Raw genomic sequence first — 21,850 nt, 5'->3', positions numbered from 1 at the left:
TTGTGGGGGAAGAAGGTGTTTGTAGTTGTTGTTTGTGTTTCTCACTATCCTACTCTATTTTTAATTTGCAACAAATAAAATTAATCTTCCCCAAGTCAATTCTGCATTGCCCCGATGGTAACTGGCAAATGATCTCCCTGTCTTTATCCCATCCCAGGAACTTTCTCATCTTATTTTCTCTTACAAGTGCTGTTGAGGAGGGAGATCAGCTGGATGGGTGCCTGGCAGCCAGCGAATGCTAACCCACCACAAGCACAAAACAGTAGCAGTAAGAATAAGCAAAAAGTAAGTTGCCTGTGCTATGGGTGGCCAGTAACATTGGAAGCAAATCTTTCAGAGTGCTTTCTGGTTTTTTTTTTTTTTCATAGCTGTGTTTGCAGAGACAATCTCCAGCTATACACAGTACAGCGTTAATATTTTCAGTTGTCATGATACAAAATATTTACTGGCCTCCATCTCAAGAACTTTTTTTAGGTATATCTAAGGTCACCCATCAATCTGAATTGTTCATACTAGGCTCCACTCCAAATGTATTCTTGGTTAGGAATATTTATTAATAAGCATTAATAACCATTTGAAAGAGAACATTGAAATAGTACTGTTATTTTATAAAACAATGAAATGTACCACCAGAAATATAGAAGGTCTTAATAAAATCTGGGTTCAGGACAATCCATTCTATGCAGTTCCAGTATAAGAAGTTGATTGATCATCAGTTTTCTAAAAAGTTTTATAATTAGCATACATTATACATAGATTAGGTTTGGCCTTTTTAAAAGCAATATAACCATCAGCAGCAGCACAGGTTGGTTGTGAACTTGTGTGTTTACAAGTTAATAAATAAATAAATAAGTTTAGATCCTTAGAAAACAACTATATTTAAGAAAGTGTTAGCTTAAAGACATATACTATCTATTATAGAAGTAGAGAAATCTCAGACATCTAAGAAGTCTTTTAAGGTCCAGTTAGGTGTAATTATTTCTGACACATTTTGTAATTATGCTGTGAAGTCCATAGTCATTTATGTTAAAAACACTTGTAATTACAAAGCATCTTCCCTCACATAGCTACTTGACTTGGTTTGCTGCTGCTCTTTATTAAGTAGTGTTTTCAGATGCTCTTCCTGCATGTCAAAAATCAAGAAAGAATAAGAAAGAAAATAATCTTATTTAAGTATAAGAAGGACTACTGATTTACTATTGAACTAGGCAAACTGAAGTCTACAGAAATGCTCTCCATTTTTCTCCTGAAAAGCTGAAGTGCAGATGGCATTGTTCCGGTGATCCCTGTACCAAATGTGCTTAATTTATGTGCTGCCAGTTGCAGCTTTCAGGCCTTCTTGCCTACGTAAGGAATTTGCCTGGTAAAGCTGCCCAGAACAGTTGTAGAATATTGTTCTCATCTGCACTTGACTCTCTAACTAAATGTGCTTTCCCAACAAAAGTCAGTATCTTCCAGAGTAACTAATGTGTTTTCAGAGATGACTGATTATTTAACAATAAACCCATTTTGTCTGAAATCAGAAATTACTGAATAGTTTCTGCAACTAGCTAGCTATTCCAGTTGCCCTATACAGAAAATCATTTCATCATTGGATGGGATGGCCAGGCTGTTGTTACTTCTCACGGTAAGCATAGTATGCAAACTGCATTAAGAGCAGAATTTCACCAAGATAAAAATGTGCAGTCTCTAATCGAGTTTCACCTCTGTGACCACTGAATTCAGTAAACAGCCCTCTCAGTACCTCCTTGTCTTATCTGTCCCTGACGTGTTGGTACTGTGTTTAGTTTTCACAGGAGTTGTGATCACTGAAAACAAAGCAGCTTTTGTCACTAATGACTAAAGGCAGTAGCAACTCAATGGATAAAAGCCACTTCTGCTTCCAGGACTTCCACCTCTCTGATTTTTTTTTTCTTTTCTCCAGAAATTTCCAACTCCTGATAGAAAACCGCTGCTTCTCACTTAAAAGCTCCCAGAACTTTTCAAACTACTCTAGTTTTCCTTCACCTAAATCTTCCTGTATGTCTGATGCTATTATCTAGATGTCACCACCTTCAAGCACGCAATTCCTTTTGCTGTATTTCCTTGCCTCGCTCCTTTTGCACATACAGCTTGTTCTGCAGCTCTCGGGCTACTCTTGTGACCTTCCGTCACCTTTGCCAGATTCCCTGAGGCCACATTCCAAAGAAAAAATACTTAATGACTGAGGAAAAGGGGAGGGGAATGACACAACAATTTTTTAAGCAAATGTAAATTTAAAAAAAAAATTGTGCATGTCTGTCCTGTTCTATATGTAATTCATGTTAAGTCTATAGCTAGAAATGGTCAGCCTCCTTGTTTATATAGCAATTGCTGCGTAACTGTCTTCCATTCTAATGAAGCTGCTGTCCTGAGATAGTTTTTGACTACTTAGAGCTGCTCTCTGTTCCTGACAGATCGTACAAGCCACGCTTAGTGTGAAGTCCCTATTCAGTCTAGCGACGTGACACCACGATGAAACCATTTTACACAACGGAGCTGTATCTCTCCACAGTTTTTTCTGTGCACAAGCAACAACTGTGTCCCCACACCCGTCCCGCAAGGCAGTGGCATTCTCTTGTGCGGCCTGCATGCCCCCCTAATCCCATATCCTCCCGTATTCTGGTACGCTGTTCGACAAACAGGCCATGGAACGGATTATTCGACGTGGGCGGGCAGTGGGTTAAGTCCTGGCCGTGGGCCAGACTGACCTCTTACATTCTTAGCATTCGTGAGCTTTTAAATCATGACTGTGGTAATGCTGCTACGCTTGCAGTCCGAGGCAGCGGGCATACGCTACACCCTCAGTGTCGCTGCTGCAGAATGATTTTCTAAAAGGAAAAAAAATGCCAGGTCGCCGTGTGGAAACGCTGTCTTCCCTTTGTAGTCCTTGATCCCAGGGGTGTTGTGCTTGGAGGGGAATTCTTCAGCTGCTCTCGCGCTGCCGCTATCAGCCCGCATTCCTTCAGCGGCAGCACCCGCCCGCCCTTGCCTGCGTTACAGATTGTCTTGTTAAAAATAAGCCGGGCTCCGTCAAGCTGCGGCCTCTGCTGTGCTCTGTGTGCTGGGCTGGTGGAGCTGGGAGGGATGCTTCCCTTCTCCCTGCGAGGGTAACGTGAGGGAATCGTCTGTCAGGCAGGCCAGAAGCGGTGTGCTGGTTGGGTTCGGACACGTGTGACAGATGAACAGGAGCCGCCTGAGTGAGCCAAGGGAGGCAGCCAGGAGCCACTCACCACCCGAGAAAGAGGGTAAGGCAGAAAGCTGTGACTCACCTGCGAAACCCAGGGCCCGACTGGAGCAATATGCAATTGATTTTAGCTGCGAAATTATTCTTATAAAATAAGCGTTTCTCACAGTGAGGTGAATCACTTGACTTGAAAAGCTCCCCATTTCATCTCGCATATACACCGTGCTTAGCAAGTATTAAATAACTGGCAGTCTAGGCAGGACTCCAACCCTTTCTCTTAGAGGTCTATTACTTTTTTTTTCTCAGAGAATAAAACCACGGGAAGTTATTCTGTGTAATACACCCCGCACCTCCCCTTTCTCCCCTTCCCTCCCACACACGGCAGTACAAATCTCTGCTGTCAAGTGTTGCAAGGTGTTTTAGTCAAGAGGAGTTTTAGTTTTAGTCAAGGAGACTGAGCTGGATCGGATACGATCCCATACAAGTGCTCTTCTGCTTTAATAATAAAGAAGAAAAAAAAAAGTCTAGAACAGATGCATTGGTTGTGCTTGGGTCTGACTGGCATAATGCTAATGGCACAGTGCTGAAGCTTCAAAAATGCAATGAACAAGTGAAGCTTTTTGGTTGTATAAAAATCTTCAGGGTAGTCAAAACTGCAATAGGTTGGAATGAATTTCAGAAATATTTCGTTATACTGACAAGAATAAAACAATACCTGATGAAATTTGTGATGCATACCTACATAACACAGGGTAAATGAACTCTATGTGCCTACAGTGAAGGCATCTTCTGCTGTCACCGCTCTCAAAAGACATCTGCAAGGTACTATGGATAGTTCGATGTAAAGAAAACAGCTTAGAGATCAGCAGCAGTGAAGAAGGCAAGCACCGTGTAAAGATTTATTAGAAAGCAAAGACCAGAGCAGAAAGCATCATATGGCACTGCGTAAGTCAATGGCCGTGATTTGAATTCTGTCACTCTCCTTTCACGGAGGCTACAGCAGAGCTAGTGCACAGAGACGGGTGATAAGCAGGGAGTATCACAGGAGTGGAATGTCCCCCTCAAACACAGGGAAATCAATTAGACTGATACTTCCAGCTCAGAGAAAAAAAACTAAAACCTTCACCTTACACAAGGCTACAATGGTCCTTAGGAAGTTAATCCCTGTTTCCCAAAATAGAAGAATTTTGGGGCACCAAGTTAAGGCATTGACTTTACAGCAGAAAGAAGTACTTCATGGGACCAAATTCAGCTGTGTGGCAGGTAACGCCACAGGACGTAATACACGCTTCAAAAGGACTATTGAATGTGATGGTCTGGATCCAGTCTTTGGTTCAATAAATCCTTAATCCCTGACTGCCAAGATGTAGAAGGGCATTTTGGGGGAAGTGTTGTCATACTCCTTCCCTAGTGCCCATCACTGGCTACTGTCAGAGATGTAATTCTAGTCCAGCTGGATCTTCCATGTGATCAAGAGCAGTTGCTGTTGGTATACTCAGCGAGAACATACTTTTCCTCTTGGTAATCTTTAGTGTGACTTCTGGTTTGAAGACCGTTTTGTCCTCATTCTGGTGTCTCCCACTCAAAACACTAGGACTTCACTGATAAGCTCTGCATCGTATCTATTCAGACCCTGACTAAACTCCAAAAGCAAGTCAGCAGTATCTCAGATCCATCGTCCCCTTGCAGCTGTACCACTCACTCACTGTGTGTTACAGATAGTGGAGAGTACACATTCCAGATAAAATTTGTTTTCACTCTGTTCTTCGAAGAATTCAGCTGCCCCAAGTCTCCGACATGCAGAGAGGCTGCAGAGTTGAATGTAGATAAATTCCTGACTTGATTTTGTATTCCCACACTTTTTTGGTTGTGGCTGTAAGTAAACATTAAGCTAGATAATTTACCAGCTTTGTTGAACACAAAGCCTGTTCTCTGGATCTGTTTGTTTATGTAGCTAAGTGACCTATTAAAATGGAAGTTAAAACAGCCACACCAAACACGCACTCTGCCTGACATAACAGGCAGGTACATGCCTCTCTCTTCTACAGCTGCTACAGCTGCTGCACAAAAAAATCACCACGACCAACCCTGCGAAAAGTCATGGGTGAGTTATTGTTAGTATTGAGGCTAAACGCAGGGAGAAACAAAGGGCTGAAAGAAAATCCTTGTTTCCAAAGGACAAAAAATGTGTTGCAAATGAAAAGACAGTGAGGCTTCCAGTGCGTGAAAGTGAAAAGGCAACTGAACTCAAACATGTTAATATTCATGGGTAGACTTCTAGTGTGGTTTTTTTTCATTCAACTTGTCAAACAGTGAGAAAAGTATGTGAGAAGGTAGCTAGAAACACCTTCTGATGGGATGGTGGAGTTCTTCCAGTGTGTTGCTTCAAGCTCTCACAGACTTTTCACCCATAAACATATTTAGCCCTGCCCTGATGTAGTAACCTTTGCCTTAGCATCCCAAGGCTCAGACCACAAACAACAGCATTACCTCCCCTGGCAGCTGCAGTTATAAAGCAGATAGGTGAGCAGCATTAAAACAAACTCCCAAGTATGTTTGAGCATAGGTGGCAATTAGCGACACTGCAGCTTCCACAGCAACAAGCCTAACATGGGAACAAAACAGGAAACTCTTTGAGAGCTATATGAAATATAGTGGCTTTTCTAGGCAAGATAGAAATAGCAAAAGCTCCAAAACACCTATGGTAAGTGTGTATGCTGGCTTCAGCCTAATTCGACTGTATGCTTCTGGGTATTGAAAGACCATGCTATGAAGTTCTAGGGCTGTTTCTGGGCTCTTCTGAAGCTGCACTATCTCTGGGACTCATGTGCCTCTGTCTGATTTTGTCACAATATGTTGACAGATTGAAAATGTGGTTACGGAGATACACGGACACACACTTGCACAGAGCATGACTTCCCACTTTTTGTTTCCTCAGGAAGCCAGGCAAAACACACACACACACACACACAAAAGCCTAACCATTTAAAGATTTTTTCTTTATTTTTAACCTACATGAAAACTACAGAGGCTACTCTCACCCTGAGACCTTTATCCTCAAGGCAACCATGGTGTAAGTAGCATTCACCAGCCTACTAAAATCTGTCAGAATGAATCTAGTCTACAGATTATATTTATTGCTTTGGTCATTAATGTAAGTGCTAACAGGCTTTATAGCCCTGCATGGACCCTTGTTGATACCCCTACATAGGGAAATAGAGCACATTATCCCTCTGAAAAAGGGAGTAGTGACTATCATGTTAACTGTTCTGCTATGACATGAATTTTTCTCTCGTCCTTAAAAACTCCTCCAGTAAATAGAAATAGTCCTAGCAACAACCCTGATATAAACACAAATGTGTTTCCTGAAAAGCAGGAAGCAGCTAACAATCATATCATATGACCTGCTAAATACAGAAGAACTTTGCTGGGGTTTTTCCAGGACATTAAAGCACATTTCCATGTGACCTTGTTGGAGATGACTATTGCCTGGTCTGCTGTTAGTGGAAAATCCTTCTTCTCTATAACAGAGGCGCTTTACACATTTTATCCTGCGTTAGGAAATTATAACCATAGAATCATAGAATCATCTAGGTTGGAAAAGACCCTTAGGATCATCAAATCCAACCATCAACCTAACAACACCACCAAACCTTGTCCCTATGCGCCACGTCCACATTCAGCATCTTGTAGGGCTCCATTTCTATTTCAGCGTTGTGAAAAGCACAAGATGAGAACACTTGAGGGTCTACAGCCCCACCCTTTGTTTGGACCATGAAGGTATATAGCTTTTTTTTTGTTAAAACGGGATCTCCCACAGGAGCAATGCAAGTATTTCATTTACTATTACTCTCTGATACCACTGCCAGGACTGACTGCCAAGATCCTTGTCAGAACTTGCTACCAGGAGTAAAGAGCTACCTGGGCTCTGCCCATCATATTGGAGCACCAAAGAACTGTCCAGTGGAAATGAACTGCTCTAGGTTTACACCAGCCTCAGACTAATCTCAGACTAATCCAGACTTGGCCTAGCAGCCAGGTATGCCTTCATCCACATCCTTTCTGTCATAAATGGTCACGACACTCCCTAAAATATAAGCATGGACCTCTTTTACTATTTAATCTTTTGCTTCATCACTTAGGAAAAGATATCAAGTAAAAATCCATTTTAGAGAATACATATTGTGTTCTTATGTTAATCTATTTATAGAATGAACCTCGTGGACTCGGTCAGATGAAGCACCTATAAAGAAATCTTTAGATATTTAGGTGCCTTAAACTTCCAAGAGGCACTTACTGGGTTTTAAAACACATCCATAAGTAAGCCGTGGCAGTTAAGCTCATGGTAGGATTTTGAAACACCTAAGTGCCTTTAAAAATCCTGGACGAAGCCAACAAGAATGCAGGCTTTTGAAGATACACATTATAATGGCAACTGCATCTCCTAAGTCAGCTGAACTGCCAAGTAAACACCAGCTCGGATGATGAAAAGGATTCAAAGGTACATTTACATTCAATGACCAAGAAATGGGTGTTGCTTCTTTTCAGATTACTAGCAATAAAACACAGGGAAGCTGCAGGTTGGTTCAGGTCTGACCGAATATGAGAACATATTTAAATAGTTTTAAAATGTGTTAAAGTGAGATGCAAATACTTTGGGTAAACTTGCTCACCGCTGACAATTCCACAGCCTGACGCTTATTTCACTTGGTTGCTTTGTATGTGTGGGAAAACGGCTAAAGTTTTGGCCTCTGAAGGACAGTGGACCAACTGCAGATGAACCTTTTGAAGACGACAAACACTTGCTGGTACATAGAGCTTTTCAGGACACATGTGGACTAAAGGTTCTACTGCAGTAGTCCCACCGCTTCTTTTACCCCTTCAGTGGCCTACACAAGTCTATTTTTTTCTCCCTATTTTCCATCTAAAACTACGATTTGATTCAGAAGGCTGCTGTTGGGTTATGGGATTAAAGGCTTATCTCCAGGAACAATGGCAGGTGGGGGAACCCCAATAACATACCCATGGAAAAGGAGCCTTGGCCCCGACTCCGCCCAGAGAGGGATCAGCCCATGGGCCGGGTGTGACACCCATCACCGTGAGTCAATGGGAGAGGCTCGCTGTACTCGTGGGGCTTACTGCCTCGGGGTACGGGACTCAGTAGGGAATGCAGGGGAACAGAGTCTTTGGGGTCATACAGGACTTACCAGGGAATGCTCGGAGGAGGAGTCAGAGGTAGTGAAATGAGGGGCTGGAGGGGAAGGTGGTTTGGTGAGTAACAAGCATGGAAAAATAAAAGGATTAGGGGTTAAAATGGAACCACTGGGTGTAAAAAGTCTTGTCTGGCTATGCCCTACGCTTGTCTGGCTGTGCCCTGCACTTATCACCTCAGTCTGGCTTGTCTCATTAAACTCTATTTTGATCATTTTCCTGGGCGAGGGGACCCTCCATTCCCCATGTATGTGTGTGTGGTGTCAGCAATTAGAGTAGGGGCCACAGGTCACAGGGGCTTTCGTGTCTGTGCTGCCAGCACCTGAAGAGACCAGAGTGCATGCACATTGTATGGGTCTGTACATCAGTGTGTTCACCAGTAAAAATCAAGCCAGGCTGTGCTGGAGAGCAGGGTACGAAGCTTGGGGGTCATGTATTGGAGCAGCCATAAGTCTGGGCAAGATACTGAGGAGAATAGAGAGCCTGTGAGTTCACTACTGGAGGGAGCAGGGGGCCCAAGCCGGCCGCTGAGGAAACTGTGATGGGGTCTGGGGGTGAGCTACTGGTAAGGCCAAAAGTCTGCACCAGAACCAGGGAATCTAGGAGCCAGCTTCTGAATGGGCTGAGTGTCTAAGACCAGCTACTGGATGAGGGACCCACAGCGTATATGTGGGTGTAAATGCCATGAACTGAAGCAGGGCGGTGGGCCTCTGAGAACACTTCTGGGTGCCAGCAACTGGAAGATCTGGGGTCCAGGAGTCAGCTACTGAACAGGCGACTGTCTAAGGTCAGCTACTGGAGGGATCCATATTGTATAACGTGTACATACGCATATCTATTTTCCATTAATGGGCTTTTGCCCTGATAAGCCAGAGAAAGCAGCAGGATGAGGCCACGGGTGCTGTTTGTGTTTGCATGCGTGCTGTGTTTTCTGTTCATGCCAATCAGTGTGGCTGGATATGTGTGTATAGGTGCGGGATGTGTGTGTGCGCCCATTGGGAACACACACTCAGTCTCTCCACTAACTGGACTTGCGCTAGTGGCATCGAGCTGTGGCAGCCGCACCTCTATCCAGCTAGCAGATTTGGCAACCCTAACAACTACCTTTTGGTTTTATGTTGTTACACCACTTAATGTAGCGGGTTCTTGAACTACGCCTAGGCTCTTTTGTGCCATAAGAGTAAACCTATTTTAAAATCCTAATTCCAATGTTGTAATGGTTACAGGAATAATCTGAGATCCTGCCATCAGAATGCAGGATAGCTTGCCGCTGAGAAGTCTAATGCTGCTCTCGCACACAGGGTCTGAAGTTGAAAGTATTCATGCAAGTCTTCCACAGGTACATTTCATACCTGATAGCTGTGCCTAATTAACAGAAGAGGTATTACCCTTTCCTTGATTGAGATTAGTAAGAAGCAAAGCCCAGCTGACAGATGTACAGGAATAGGTGGAGAGCGAGCGATCTGGAGAATGACTTTTAGAAAGTGGCATAGTAGCAGAAATGATCCTAACAAGACACAATGCTCTGACGGTACGTATGAGACACAATGGTGTATTAAAGGATCTGCAAAGCATGGGGAAAGCCAGGCCTGAAGGCATATTCAAGGACATACAGATTCAAGGAGAGCCCAAGATGACCTCAATAATCAGGCTACTGAGCGAATGACTTGCTCATGGATCTCTTCCAAAAATGCAGATCACAATCAGAAGGACATTTATTTGAGTCCTTCTGCAGAGAAAAAGGCACATAGTATCCAATCCTGTGGTGCTGACTGCTTGCGAGGCAAACGCTCTGATCCTCCAGCTGCTTCACGGATGTCAGAAAGGCATTTGACTCAGCCTAGCGTGGTGTTTGTGGGCTACTCAGAGGTCATCTGCAAGAAACTGCTAGCTCCGCTGAAAAACATTTAGGGGAAAGCAAGTTGGTGCCCAGAGCACATGGTCTAGCTGGTATCAGTCATGTCACAGCAACATAGGGGCAGGTAGAAAGGAGGAGGCCTCCCAGCCTAGGTACAGATTTGGGGTTATTTAGGGGTCATATAATGATTTATTGGGCTTATTTTAACTGCGTTCAGACTGGAGGGAGCACCCAAGATTTTTGTCCTGGAGAATTCCAGCTGGGTCACCTTTAACCTAACTTAATTCTTAATTCTTTTAAAACATGAGTGAAGTTCTGCAACTGTGGCCTCAGGGCTGGTCTTGCACAACCAAAGAGATGTGTTCAGACTGTAAGGATGTGCATGGATAGACGAATGCTTCCTACCAGGGCTACGTATCAGAACAGGCTCTCTAAGTGGCACTGGAAGTGGCATTCCACCGAAGAGTCACAGGGACGTTAAAACGGACAGCCAAGCTAGCCAGCTTTTCTCTACCTGGGAAACTGCGAAACGGCTACCTAAAGGGATCCTAAAGGAGACACGGCAGTTCTGGGAACTTGTTTCCTGTCTGGAGGTGACAGAAGGTGTCCCTTTTCGTTAAAAACCAAGCTGCTCACGCCATGCACCTTCCAGGGCATGCACGAGCTTTCTGGGAGGTTGCTCCACAGAAGTCTCCTCATCGTCCCGGTGACGAGCGCCAGGCGGCGGCTCGGTGTGACCTGCCGGCAAAACCACCCCAGACAGCCGGGATGAGGAGCAGTTAGCCACCGCCAGGACAGCGAGGAGGAGGCACGATTTTATGACTCCCCCTGCGGCTGTCACAGGGGGCACCCTGCCGCAGCCGGGGGCCGAGCCCCCCCTCAGCGGGGGCCGAGCCGCGGCCGGCATGGGGGCGGCCGTTGGGCGGCCGTTGGGCGGGCGGAGGGGTGTGGAGGGGGGGGGGGGGGGTCCGCGCCGCCTCGGAGCCCATAAAGCGCCGCCTGCGGGGGGCAGAGCCGGGCTGGGCCGGCACGGCAGGGCGAGGCTGAGGCGATCGTGCCGGGGCTGGGGGCGGGCGTCGCCATGAGGGAGATCGTGCACATCCAGGCGGGCCAGTGCGGCAACCAGATCGGGACCAAGGTGAGCCGGGGGGCCAGACGGGGCTGCCGCCGCCGCCGTGCCGCTTCTCCTGAGGGAGCCGCGCCCGGGAGGAGCCCTGCTGGCCGTAAAAGGCTTTGGGAAGCGCTGAAAGCCAACTTTTAAATCTTTTTTATTTAATTTATTTGTATTCAGTGCGGGCGGGAGGCCGAGCAGCCCCCTCCCGGCGCCAGGTCGGCGCGAAATGGCGGGGAGGGCAGGGTCCGTGGGGCACGCCAGGAATCCGGCAGCTGCCCGGCCGCCGCCCCCGGCTCGGCGGGGCGCTCGCTGACCCTCCTCTCCTCCCGCTCCTTCTCCTCCCCTAGTTTTGGGAAGTGATCAGCGATGAGCATGGCATCGACCCAGCCGGAGGCTACGTCGGTGACTCAGCGCTGCAGCTGGAACGGATCAACGTCTACTATAATGAATCATCCTGTAAGTGCGGGGCGGGGAGCCTGTGGGGAGGGACGCAGAAATCTGGGAGAGAGCGGGTCTTGGTGAAACTGCACCACACATCTGGCTACCCTCCTTGCTTGCCGTCAGCCCCCCGGCACCTGCTAGCGTCTCCCCAGGTGGGGAGAAGTAGCACGGGGGAATGTCCCAGTATGGGCATGGCCGTGGTGTCTGGAGGTGGAAGTTTGTTTGTGCTGGGTGTTTGTTCTTCTAACGTATGATTAATTCATCAGATGTGTCATATCGGTTGTCCCAAATTAAACTGTTGGTTATGTGAGCCTGCATCTGTAGTACACTGATTTCAGGATGGAGGGGGTTGGGCCATAGCTAATGGCGATTCATTGATAAGTTGCTAAAAGTGCCCAAATCCTGTGAGGCAGTCTGGTGTTGGAAGGTATTACAGGGTAAACTGGGGACCAGGAGTCCTTTCAGCTCTTGAGAAGAACCCAAAAGTGCAAGCATTTCAGCCTAGGTTAATGCATGTTATTTACCTTAGTTTCTTTGAACAATTTCAACTACTTTGGTTGCCCAGAGAAGCTGTGGATGCCCCATCCCTGGAGGTGTTCAAGGCCAGGCTGGATGGGGCTTTGGGCAGCCTGGTCTGGTGGGAGGTGTCCCTGCCCATGGCAGGGGTGCTGGAACCAGGTGCTGGAACCAGGTGCTGGAACCAGGTGCTGGAACCAGGTGCTGGAACCAGGTGCTGGAACCAGGAATCTTTAAGGTCCCTTCCAACCGAAACCATTCTGTGATTCCTTTTTTGTGCTTTGTGGTAGGGATGCTAATCTGCTATTGTTTGTACCTACACCAAGTAGCACTTTCATTGGAGGTGATTCCTTCAAGCATCAAGCTTGTGAAATGTTTTAGGAACATTTGGACATAAACTCTCCACTTACCCCATGATACACAGAAAAAAGAGCTTACAAAACGTCATGTACCATTGACATCTGATGTCAAGTCTGTTGTTCAAGTAGAATTGATTTCTTCCTATGATGCTGAGATTTTTTTTTTACCACCTGACTTCCTGTATAGGAAATATATGTCTAATTTATATTAGACTACTAACATGCAATATAACATAATTGTATGTTAAGAGCTGTAAGTGTTTTAGTTATTTTTCTGAACATTGAGGGTATGTTTATTTTTTTGATTTGCAGCCCAGAAATTTGTACCAAGAGCAGTCTTAGTGGACTTGGAGCCGGGAACCATGGACAGTGTGAGATCTGGTCCTTTTGGTCAGCTCTTTCGGCCTGATAACTTCATCTTTGGTATGTAGATGTCACTTAAAAAAAAAATCCAACAGGTGTTCAATTACCGAGTGAATGGTCAAAAAGCATTTAAACTATGTTGCCTCTTCCCTATTCCCAAGTGATCGTTAGTACTCAGAAGTCTTAATAGCTTAACAAAGCAGTTCCAATTATCTAAGTCAGCCAAAAGATTCCATTAACTGAAAGAGTCATTCTTCTGTTAATTGTCCCTTCAATTAGCAAACTACTGAAAGTTTCCTGTGATACTCAGATAGTGTACACTTGCTTTCAATACTTATGAACTTTACGGAAATCCTGAGACTACTTATTTGCAACAAAGTACATGGAAATTCTGCAGGAAATGTAAAGGGTGGGGGGGGGGGAACCTCAACCACAAACCAGCCAGGCTGTTCTTGACTTGAATTGATATTAAGTGCTTGATGTGAAGTTGTTTAAAGGCTGTGTTTAGTTTAACTTTTTCAGCAGAGTCTTGCAGTATGGCATAGTAGGCGGTAGAAGAAGATCAATTCGAATATGAAAAACACTCATGTATGGCTGGTTTCTGGGTTATTCTCCAACATAATGAGGAACAGTCTGAGAGCATGTGAGGAACTTCAGGTTTCCCAGTATTTGTGGACAGGGTGGTTCTAGCCTTGGCTGTTTTGCTTTGCACTTCTGTAGTACTCTCCACTGAAGCTTAAAAGTGCACATTACCATGATTCAGTTTCATAGCATCCTTACAAAGTACAGAAGCATTATCGGCTCCTTTGCACTAAAGAAGAAACAGCGTGTGAAAGTCAAGTGATCCACTTGCTCAAACAGGAAGTCTGAATTAAAGCTACCATGAGAACTCTCATGTCCTTCTGGTTTCCAAGTTTGTACTAGCCACAAAACACATTTCCTCCTGCCAAGGCAAGCTTAGGTTGCAAGTTAGCTTGGTATATTGTGTTAACATGAAGAAGGAACAATGCCAGGGACAGACAGAGAACAGATAAACATTATTTGGGTGGTATGAAACAAGCTGCAGACCAGACTGTTGCTGTTGAGGTAGGGAATAAGAAGCCATAGTGAGTCACTTTAAGTCTTTAACTGACTTCAGACTCTTAATGCTGTCCCTCTTCTTCTCCCTTATACTCCATGGCAGTGTTTTTAAAGGCATCTTACAAAGGAATTTTAAGTTACAATATGTATGAGTAAGCTTGGGATAAAAAGCCATAGGCAGCTGTACAAAATGTTTTTATATTCAGGTTTCTGCTTTTACTCCCTTTCTCTTGCATGGACCACAGCAGCCCCTTGAAAGTGAATTCAGTTGACCTTTGGAAATACCTGAGCTGGAACTTCACCATTTGGCATATCACCAGTAATACCAGAGCAAAATCAATTCAGTGTCTTCAATACAATACAGCAGTTCAGTTCACTGCACTCCCTTCCTGCCAAGCTAACAATGAGCCAACAGCATGTGATGGATTCGTATCTGACAGAGGCCCCCGCCAGCATCAGGCACTGTCCTCGCAACCTGCTGAATAATGCAGAATGGCTGCCCGAGTGCTGAAGTAATGATCTTCTGTGTCAAAAGCCGACAAAGCGTTTTGTTTTCTCTTTTTAAAAATCCAGCCTGGCCAACAGAGGATTTTGTGACAGAAGCTGGCTGTTCCATACTCGCTGTGTCACAGGCCGTTAGGGCTCATTCTGATGGAGATGTTTGTAGCCTCTGCTTGTATAAACACATCCGTCTGCACGTCTCTGTAGCGAGTAGCTGTGGACCATCAGTCAGAACTTGATTCAGGTATACTGGGTACATAATCACACACTCCAGATACAAGAATTTTAGCCCAGACCAGCAGGAGATTGAGATAGATGCAGACATAATCCTCGTGCTTTAATGTTGGTGTTGGCAGGGTGCTGATCCAAAAGGTGAAGATGCACAGGTGGAACGAGCTTGCAGGAGAGCAGCAGGTCTCCTGGCCTCCTAATGGCATAAGGCTGCCCACCAAGAACCACTGTGAGCAGTCTGATGTAGCTCCTTTTTTTATGGGCTTTTAAGCAGTAGTATACAAGCTACCAGTCTCCTCCCAGACTTGTCTTTTATTTCAAGCAGTGGAGAGAGGGCAAGAAAGAAGATTGCAGGAAATAGTTGCTATTTTGGAGATTAAAAAATAAATAGTCTTTTAAACAAATGGCTTCCGTGCGTGTGCAGCTCAGCCTGAGCACGTGTAATAGTTCTACAGTTCACTGGAGAAAGAAATAGTGGTGGGAAGATTTGGAGGTACCAACAGCACAGATCAGTTTTGGGATTACTTGTAGACTTCCTTTAGATCTCAGAAAATGCACAGTGAGAAGAGGCAGAGGCAGGATGCTAGAGACTGGCTACGTACAATACAGAGCTTCCGGGACTGGTGAAAGATCTGCCAAGTCCTGATTTTTGCGGATACACGCTCATTTTCCATGCTTAGATTTAGTCTAGGTGGAGTTTGACAATTCTATGTGTTTGTCTAAGATTTTCAGAGGTTTGCTGGGTATCTGACAAGTGGGGAGCATCCAGTGGGGTTTCACAATCGTGGTCAAGACTTCCAGGTATATGGCAGCCTTGTCATACCCCTGGCACCTCCGCACTGTATGGTATTGTAACAGATAACAAGTCTGGAGCTTCCAGGGATTGCGCATGTGTGGTGGTCTTGTGGTGCTATAGAGCCAGGGGGTCTGGAAGCATCAGCTTACTGGGCGTGTGTGTGTGTGCCCAGCAGGAAATCTCCTAGGGAAACATAGTAGGAGATCCTAGGCAGGTGGCTGAGTAAGTAGGTGGAGTGGGATGTTATCACAGGAGCAGCTGATAGTTACAGGGTGGAGGGAAACGATTCGCATTGGTGAAGGCAGCCACCGCTACAGTTAAACCGTGATTTAAATACACAGGCTCTGTTAGTGCAACAGAGAGAGGTGGCAGTGATCCTGTGGGCTTCTAGGAGTTTACGCAACTTGGATTTTTAAGGAGTCTGATGCAGTAGATAGCCTGAAGAAGAACAGGCCCACCTCTGGATTAGCCATTTTACCTCCTAAATTACTTTGCAAGCTAAGAAAAAGCAAGTAAAATCAGTCTCTGATTATTTTTTTTCCATGAACATATATTTTCCACATTTTCAAGAGTAATTACCATTCTCTTCTTTCCTCACTCTTTGTTCCTATTCTCCATTCTCTCCTGTTCTCTCCTTATCTTACTGCCTACTGGAGAAGGATGATACTGTGTGCGCACAAGGGACGATCTGCAAAATATGGTTCTAAACTCAGAATTTGGCCTTGTTAAAATCCTTCTGCATCTTAGAGCAATGTCTTGTTAATGTGCAGCGTGATGTGTTATACAGATCCCTATCTATAGTAGGAGACCTGCTCAAGCACACTGCAGATCGTTGCAAGCATATTTAATCCTGGAAGGATATTACTTTGTGCTTTGCCCAGCTGGACAGGAAGTGCTGAGCTTCCTAGATTTAAAGAGAGAAAAATATAGCAGTGTGTAGAACAATGCATCAACTAACTGAATACATCATGAGGAAACCAAGCATTTCTGCAGTGAAAATAAAATATATCATATCTGAACAATACCCCCGCAGGCAGTTTCCCAAATTCATATGTTCGGCATCAACACACAGACACTGGGAATTGAATTGAGACATGGTAGTAGGAAGGAAGGGAGGACTTGGAGAACAATGCAGGGGTTGACAGCCCTGTACCTGATTCTGAAACTGTCGCTCCTTCTGATGACCTCTCACAATAGCACTGCTGGCTGGGTTTGGTGGCACGACGTGTGTATGTAGCAGTCACTGGGAGGAATGGGAGTATTAAAGGAAAATGGAAGCAGGGGGAGAAAATCAAGGGCTCATCAAATGCAAATAATCCAATTTTGCAAGTTGCTTTGCAGATCCCGAAGAACAGTGAATTTCTAGGGAAATGAGTATAAGTTAAAAGGCACTTAGTAACCCCCAAATTTTTGAAATAACATTTGTGAAGTTTCTGTTGATCACTATTTTGATTCAGGCTAGGTAACCCTGAATTTAAAAAGTTATAGTTCTTGATATAGCAAGTTAAAAAGCATTTCCGAAGCCCAGCCTTACCCTTGAGTGACAACAATGCCTCCTGTCTGGCAGTAGCAACTCATGGGAACAGTCCAAGAACCTTTCATTTAGAAATGCGTATCTGTGATTTAGCTTCGTATACATCATGGTCCTTATAAACTGAGAGCATTTAAATATAAACAGTCTCCTTGTGTTTATGGAATGAGTAGGATTGGGAGTGTGAGAGCTTTCAAAGCATGGAGTCGATGCCATCTTTGCATTTATGGAAAGTTAAATACGAAAAAAACAGAAAGCCGCCCAGAGGCATAAATGAAAACTAAGGGGGATTTGAGGCAAAAGGAGACCGTGTTAAAAAGCTTGTGGATACTGCTGAAAACATTTGTAGGCAAAACTGAAGAGCCCAGTTACCTACCCAACAGATTTATAGCAGCTTTTTTTTTTTTTAACAGATGTGATGTGAATCTATTTGGTGTCCAAATGCCAAACCCTACCAATAACTTTATATATAATTTTTTCCCTATTGTTTATTGTTTTAGGACAAACTGGTGCAGGAAACAACTGGGCCAAAGGACACTATACAGAAGGGGCAGAGCTGGTTGATTCCGTACTTGATGTAGTAAGAAAGGAGTGTGAACACTGCGATTGCTTGCAAGGATTTCAGCTCACTCATTCCCTGGGAGGAGGGACAGGGTCTGGCATGGGAACCCTGCTCATCAGTAAGATACGAGAGGAATATCCTGACAGGATAATGAATACCTTCAGCGTCATGCCCTCCCCGAAGGTCTCTGATACCGTGGTGGAGCCTTATAATGCTACGCTCTCGGTCCACCAGCTGGTTGAAAATACGGATGAAACCTACTGCATTGACAATGAAGCTCTGTATGACATTTGCTTCCGCACGCTGAAGCTCACCACTCCAACGTATGGTGATTTAAACCACTTGGTTTCCGCTACCATGAGCGGGGTAACCACATCCCTGCGTTTCCCTGGCCAACTCAACGCTGACCTCCGGAAGCTGGCAGTAAACATGGTCCCATTCCCGCGCCTTCACTTTTTCATGCCAGGCTTCGCTCCGTTGACAGCCCGAGGCAGCCAGCAATACCGAGCGCTCACTGTTCCAGAGCTCACCCAGCAGATGTTTGACGCCAAAAATATGATGGCAGCCTGTGACCCAAGGCATGGGAGATATTTGACGGTGGCTACCGTCTTCCGTGGTCCCATGTCGATGAAGGAGGTTGACGAGCAGATGCTGGCCATCCAGAACAAGAACAGCAGCTACTTTGTGGAGTGGATCCCAAACAACGTCAAGGTGGCAGTGTGCGACATACCGCCTCGTGGCCTCAAGATGGCTTCCACATTCATTGGCAACAGTACTGCTATTCAAGAGCTCTTCAAAAGGATCTCGGAGCAGTTTTCAGCCATGTTCAGGAGAAAGGCCTTCCTCCACTGGTTCACGGGAGAAGGAATGGATGAAATGGAATTCACGGAAGCAGAAAGCAACATGAATGATCTGGTGTCAGAGTATCAGCAGTACCAAGAAGCTACAGCAAATGATGGAGAAGAAGCGTTTGAAGATGAGGAAGAAGAAATCAATGAATAAAGAAATTAGGTATGCTATTTTCCAGGCCAAATTCTCGCATCTGGATTTGTAATAATTAGGCTTATAAATCTGTATCTAGGCTTCAAAAAAAAAAAAAAAGGAACATGAGTCTCAGATGCTAGTGGTGCTCTTCAGAGCCCATTGAGGTCACTGGGAACTGAGGACATTCAGTGTTTGTGAAAATCAGGCTATTTCTGTTCATGAGACAAACGTAAGGCATTCGGTTAAGACTTTGGCCTAGGAGTCTGAACACAGAGATTGCTAGTTTGGGATCTTTTTTTTTCCAAACAAATTTGTCTTCCATAAAGTTGTACAAGAAAAGAAGTAAAATACGCATGAATATCTACAAATGGAGCTGCACTATTTTCTTCCAATTTTGAGTAAGAAAATCTTGTGGGTTTGAAGTATTCATTCTGTACTGAATGCACAATACTGAACTGCCAGGAACAAAAATTTACTGATAATAAAAAGAAGAAAAAGTTTTTAATGTTTCTGTACAGTAAGTATTAATGATGACATTTGACTCCAATTCTCTAAAAACGGAATAAAAAAGATTAGTATCCTCAAGCAAAAGTGTTCTGGGCAGTCAATGCTGTAGAAATACCCAGCGAGCTGCAGGCTGGAGCTAAGCTGTGTGGCTTCATCGCTTGTTGCTGAGTAATCGTAGATGCCATATATGAAATCTGTCCATTTGTGGTATGTGCTCTAAGGACCCGCGGGGTGTAAACTGGCAGCGGTTGATGGTGTTTCTGGCACCTGTCTCCACTCCACCGTGCCCCATAGCTGAAAGTCAGATACTCCAGGGAAGGTGGTGGGAGAGGAGGCACTGGCTGCGTGCTGCTGCGTCGCCCTACCCGGGTTTAGTTCACCCCTAGGGGTGCTGTGGACATCTCGTAACCAGAACTCGTTCAAATCACTGGGTAGGCTGAGGTTAAAGTACAGATAAAAGTGTTTATCCACCATATTCAAAACAGCTGGCAAAATGGAAGGTGAACAGCAGCTAATCTGCTTACACGACAGCTGAAACCAAAAGGTCTCTGTCTTGCCCAGCTGACTTGCCTTGACAGAAGGACCGTTGGGTATCCACGCTTCACGCGCGCTTTGTGCTTCTGGTCGTATCAATTAAACAGCCCTTCTCCATTAGAGAGCCTCCGCCAGAGAACACTCTGTCTACACGGAGTGTCTTAGGTCAGTTTCTAGGCAACAAAACAAGCAAACAAAGGAAAAACCCTGCGGAAATCCAAACTTCGTGTGTTTCAGGAACTCTTTGCTCTTTTTCTTCTCGCCTTCTGAAGCACTTGCTAAGCAATGGCGTTGCTCAATACTTAAAAAGGCACTTTACAAGCATAATTTCCAAAGATCCTAAAAAGACGATCTTTGGTTAGTCTGGGATTCAGGGAATAAGACTGTATTTTATAAAGGGTCTGGGCCGTGTAACTGTTCGTCATGTAAGCTGAAGCTGTCGGCTCAATTTTGTTCCATACACTGCTGGAACTAACCGAGTTTTCATCAAGGACAAGTACAAGCACTCGCCTAGCTTCTTCGGGTGAAGTAGGAGCAGCCATCTCTTAGCTTCTGGAGCTTCTGTTTCATTGTAACACAGAATTCATTACTGGGTCCCAGCCATACATTCTGGTATTATTAATAAATTATTTCTTTTTTAAGTTAATACTTTAAAAATGCCAGGGATCTCGGAGATCCTGAATAACTGAGTGTTCGCTTAGTGAGCCAGCCTCTTGTTTTTCCGACATCGACTCAAGCCAGAATTCCACCCGGACCCTGTGGAATCCAAGGCTGCAACGTCCCTGATCCTGCTTTGACTCAGTCATTCTTTTGCATGTGTTTACTTTCAACCGCTGGATGAGGATTTCTAGAATGTATTGAGGTGGGGGAGGCAACTTAATGGCACCTTCAGAAGGAAAAAACAAACAAACAAACAAAAAAATGAGACAGCTCTTGCATGTGATTTTAGAAAAGAAAAAAACAACAACCGAACCCACACATATGAGACAGGAGCCTGTAGTATCATCACCGGAGGCCCAGCTTGCGTGAAAGCAGTATGAGCCCTGGGAAGCTGGAATGATTCCCGTTCCCTTTCATTCAAGCAACTTTCTAGTTATCTTTCTTTTTTGTCACAAAACAGAAATCTCCTTTATTAATAGGCTTGCTGGATGTTTCCTTCAGTTGCATTTCCTTTCGAGTAAGTTTCTGCTCTTTACTTAGAAACGTCTTTTATTTTGAAACGTACCTGCTGAGTCACGCCTGGCTTTGTTTGGCTTTTTCACATTCCTCACTTTTGTTTTTCATTTCCCCGCTGTTTTTTCCGACCTAGTCCCCAGCACGCTTCCTTTCTGTGGCTAGCCCACTGTCATCGGCTCTCCTTTTTACTGCTTTGCACCTGGCGGCACGAAACAACACAGCTGTGTGGTGCCAGGTCAAGCCCGACCTGAGTGCAGTTCCCGATGCCACCCAGACACAAACACCTCTGCCAGCACAAGCATGAGAGGGAAGGAAAAAAAAATACAGAAAATGCGCTCCTAAGTGACCCCACTTTAAAACAGAGTGGGCGAGGCATGCGGTGGAAGGAAGGCGTGCTATCAGGCCAGAAGCAGGACCCTAGCCGGGTGTGTGGGGGGGTGCTTTTGCAAAGCTGCTCTGGTCACAGCCAGCAAGGGCTCAGGCAGAGCCCGTTTTCGGACACACAGCCCCTGCACGTGCTGCCTGGGCCGAGCTCCCCTTAGGCTCTTGATTTATCTGCCTCCTGAGCTCACTTTTCTCCCTTTTCTCACTTGCATTTTTTCTCTAAGGATACAAATCTCTAAGGAAAGGGCGGTCACCCCCTGGGAACAGGGGCAAGGTTGAAAAGAGGGTCTCGCCCCGCACCCTCTCCCAGCAGCAGGAGGAACAGGGAAGGCAGTGGCTCCCCACCTGCTGTGCAAGCCCCTGCTAGTTGACGCTGCACTGCTCTGCGTTTGCAAACGAAAATAATCTGCCTTTATTGGCAGCCACAGCGCAGACTGAACTTGATTTTCTTGATTTAAGCTAAACCACTTGAAGCCTTACAGTTGTAGGCTAACAGT

The 21,850-nt window shown here is 45.2% G+C and overlaps 1 protein-coding gene across 1 annotated transcript; it reads left to right on the top strand.

Moving 5' to 3' along the window:
* The first annotated feature begins 11,209 nt into the window (after positions 1 to 11,209).
* Positions 11,210 to 19,343, top strand: TUBB6 (tubulin beta 6 class V). The gene is made up of 4 exons (XM_080580351.1): positions 11,210 to 11,412; positions 11,736 to 11,844; positions 13,017 to 13,127; positions 17,707 to 19,343. The coding sequence occupies exons 1-4, from the start codon at positions 11,356 to 11,358 to the stop codon at positions 18,768 to 18,770; spliced, it is 1,341 nt and encodes a 446-aa protein (XP_080436477.1). The 5' UTR covers positions 11,210 to 11,355; the 3' UTR covers positions 18,771 to 19,343.
* Positions 19,344 to 21,850: the final 2,507 nt, after the last annotated feature.

The sequence above is a fragment of the Anser brachyrhynchus genome, assembly GCF_964034855.1.
Source record: "Anser brachyrhynchus genome assembly, chromosome: 2".
Classification (NCBI taxonomy): domain Eukaryota; kingdom Metazoa; phylum Chordata; class Aves; order Anseriformes; family Anatidae; genus Anser; species Anser brachyrhynchus.
The sequence above is the reverse complement of the archived record's forward strand: the minus strand, read 5'-3'. Positions and strand labels throughout refer to the sequence as shown.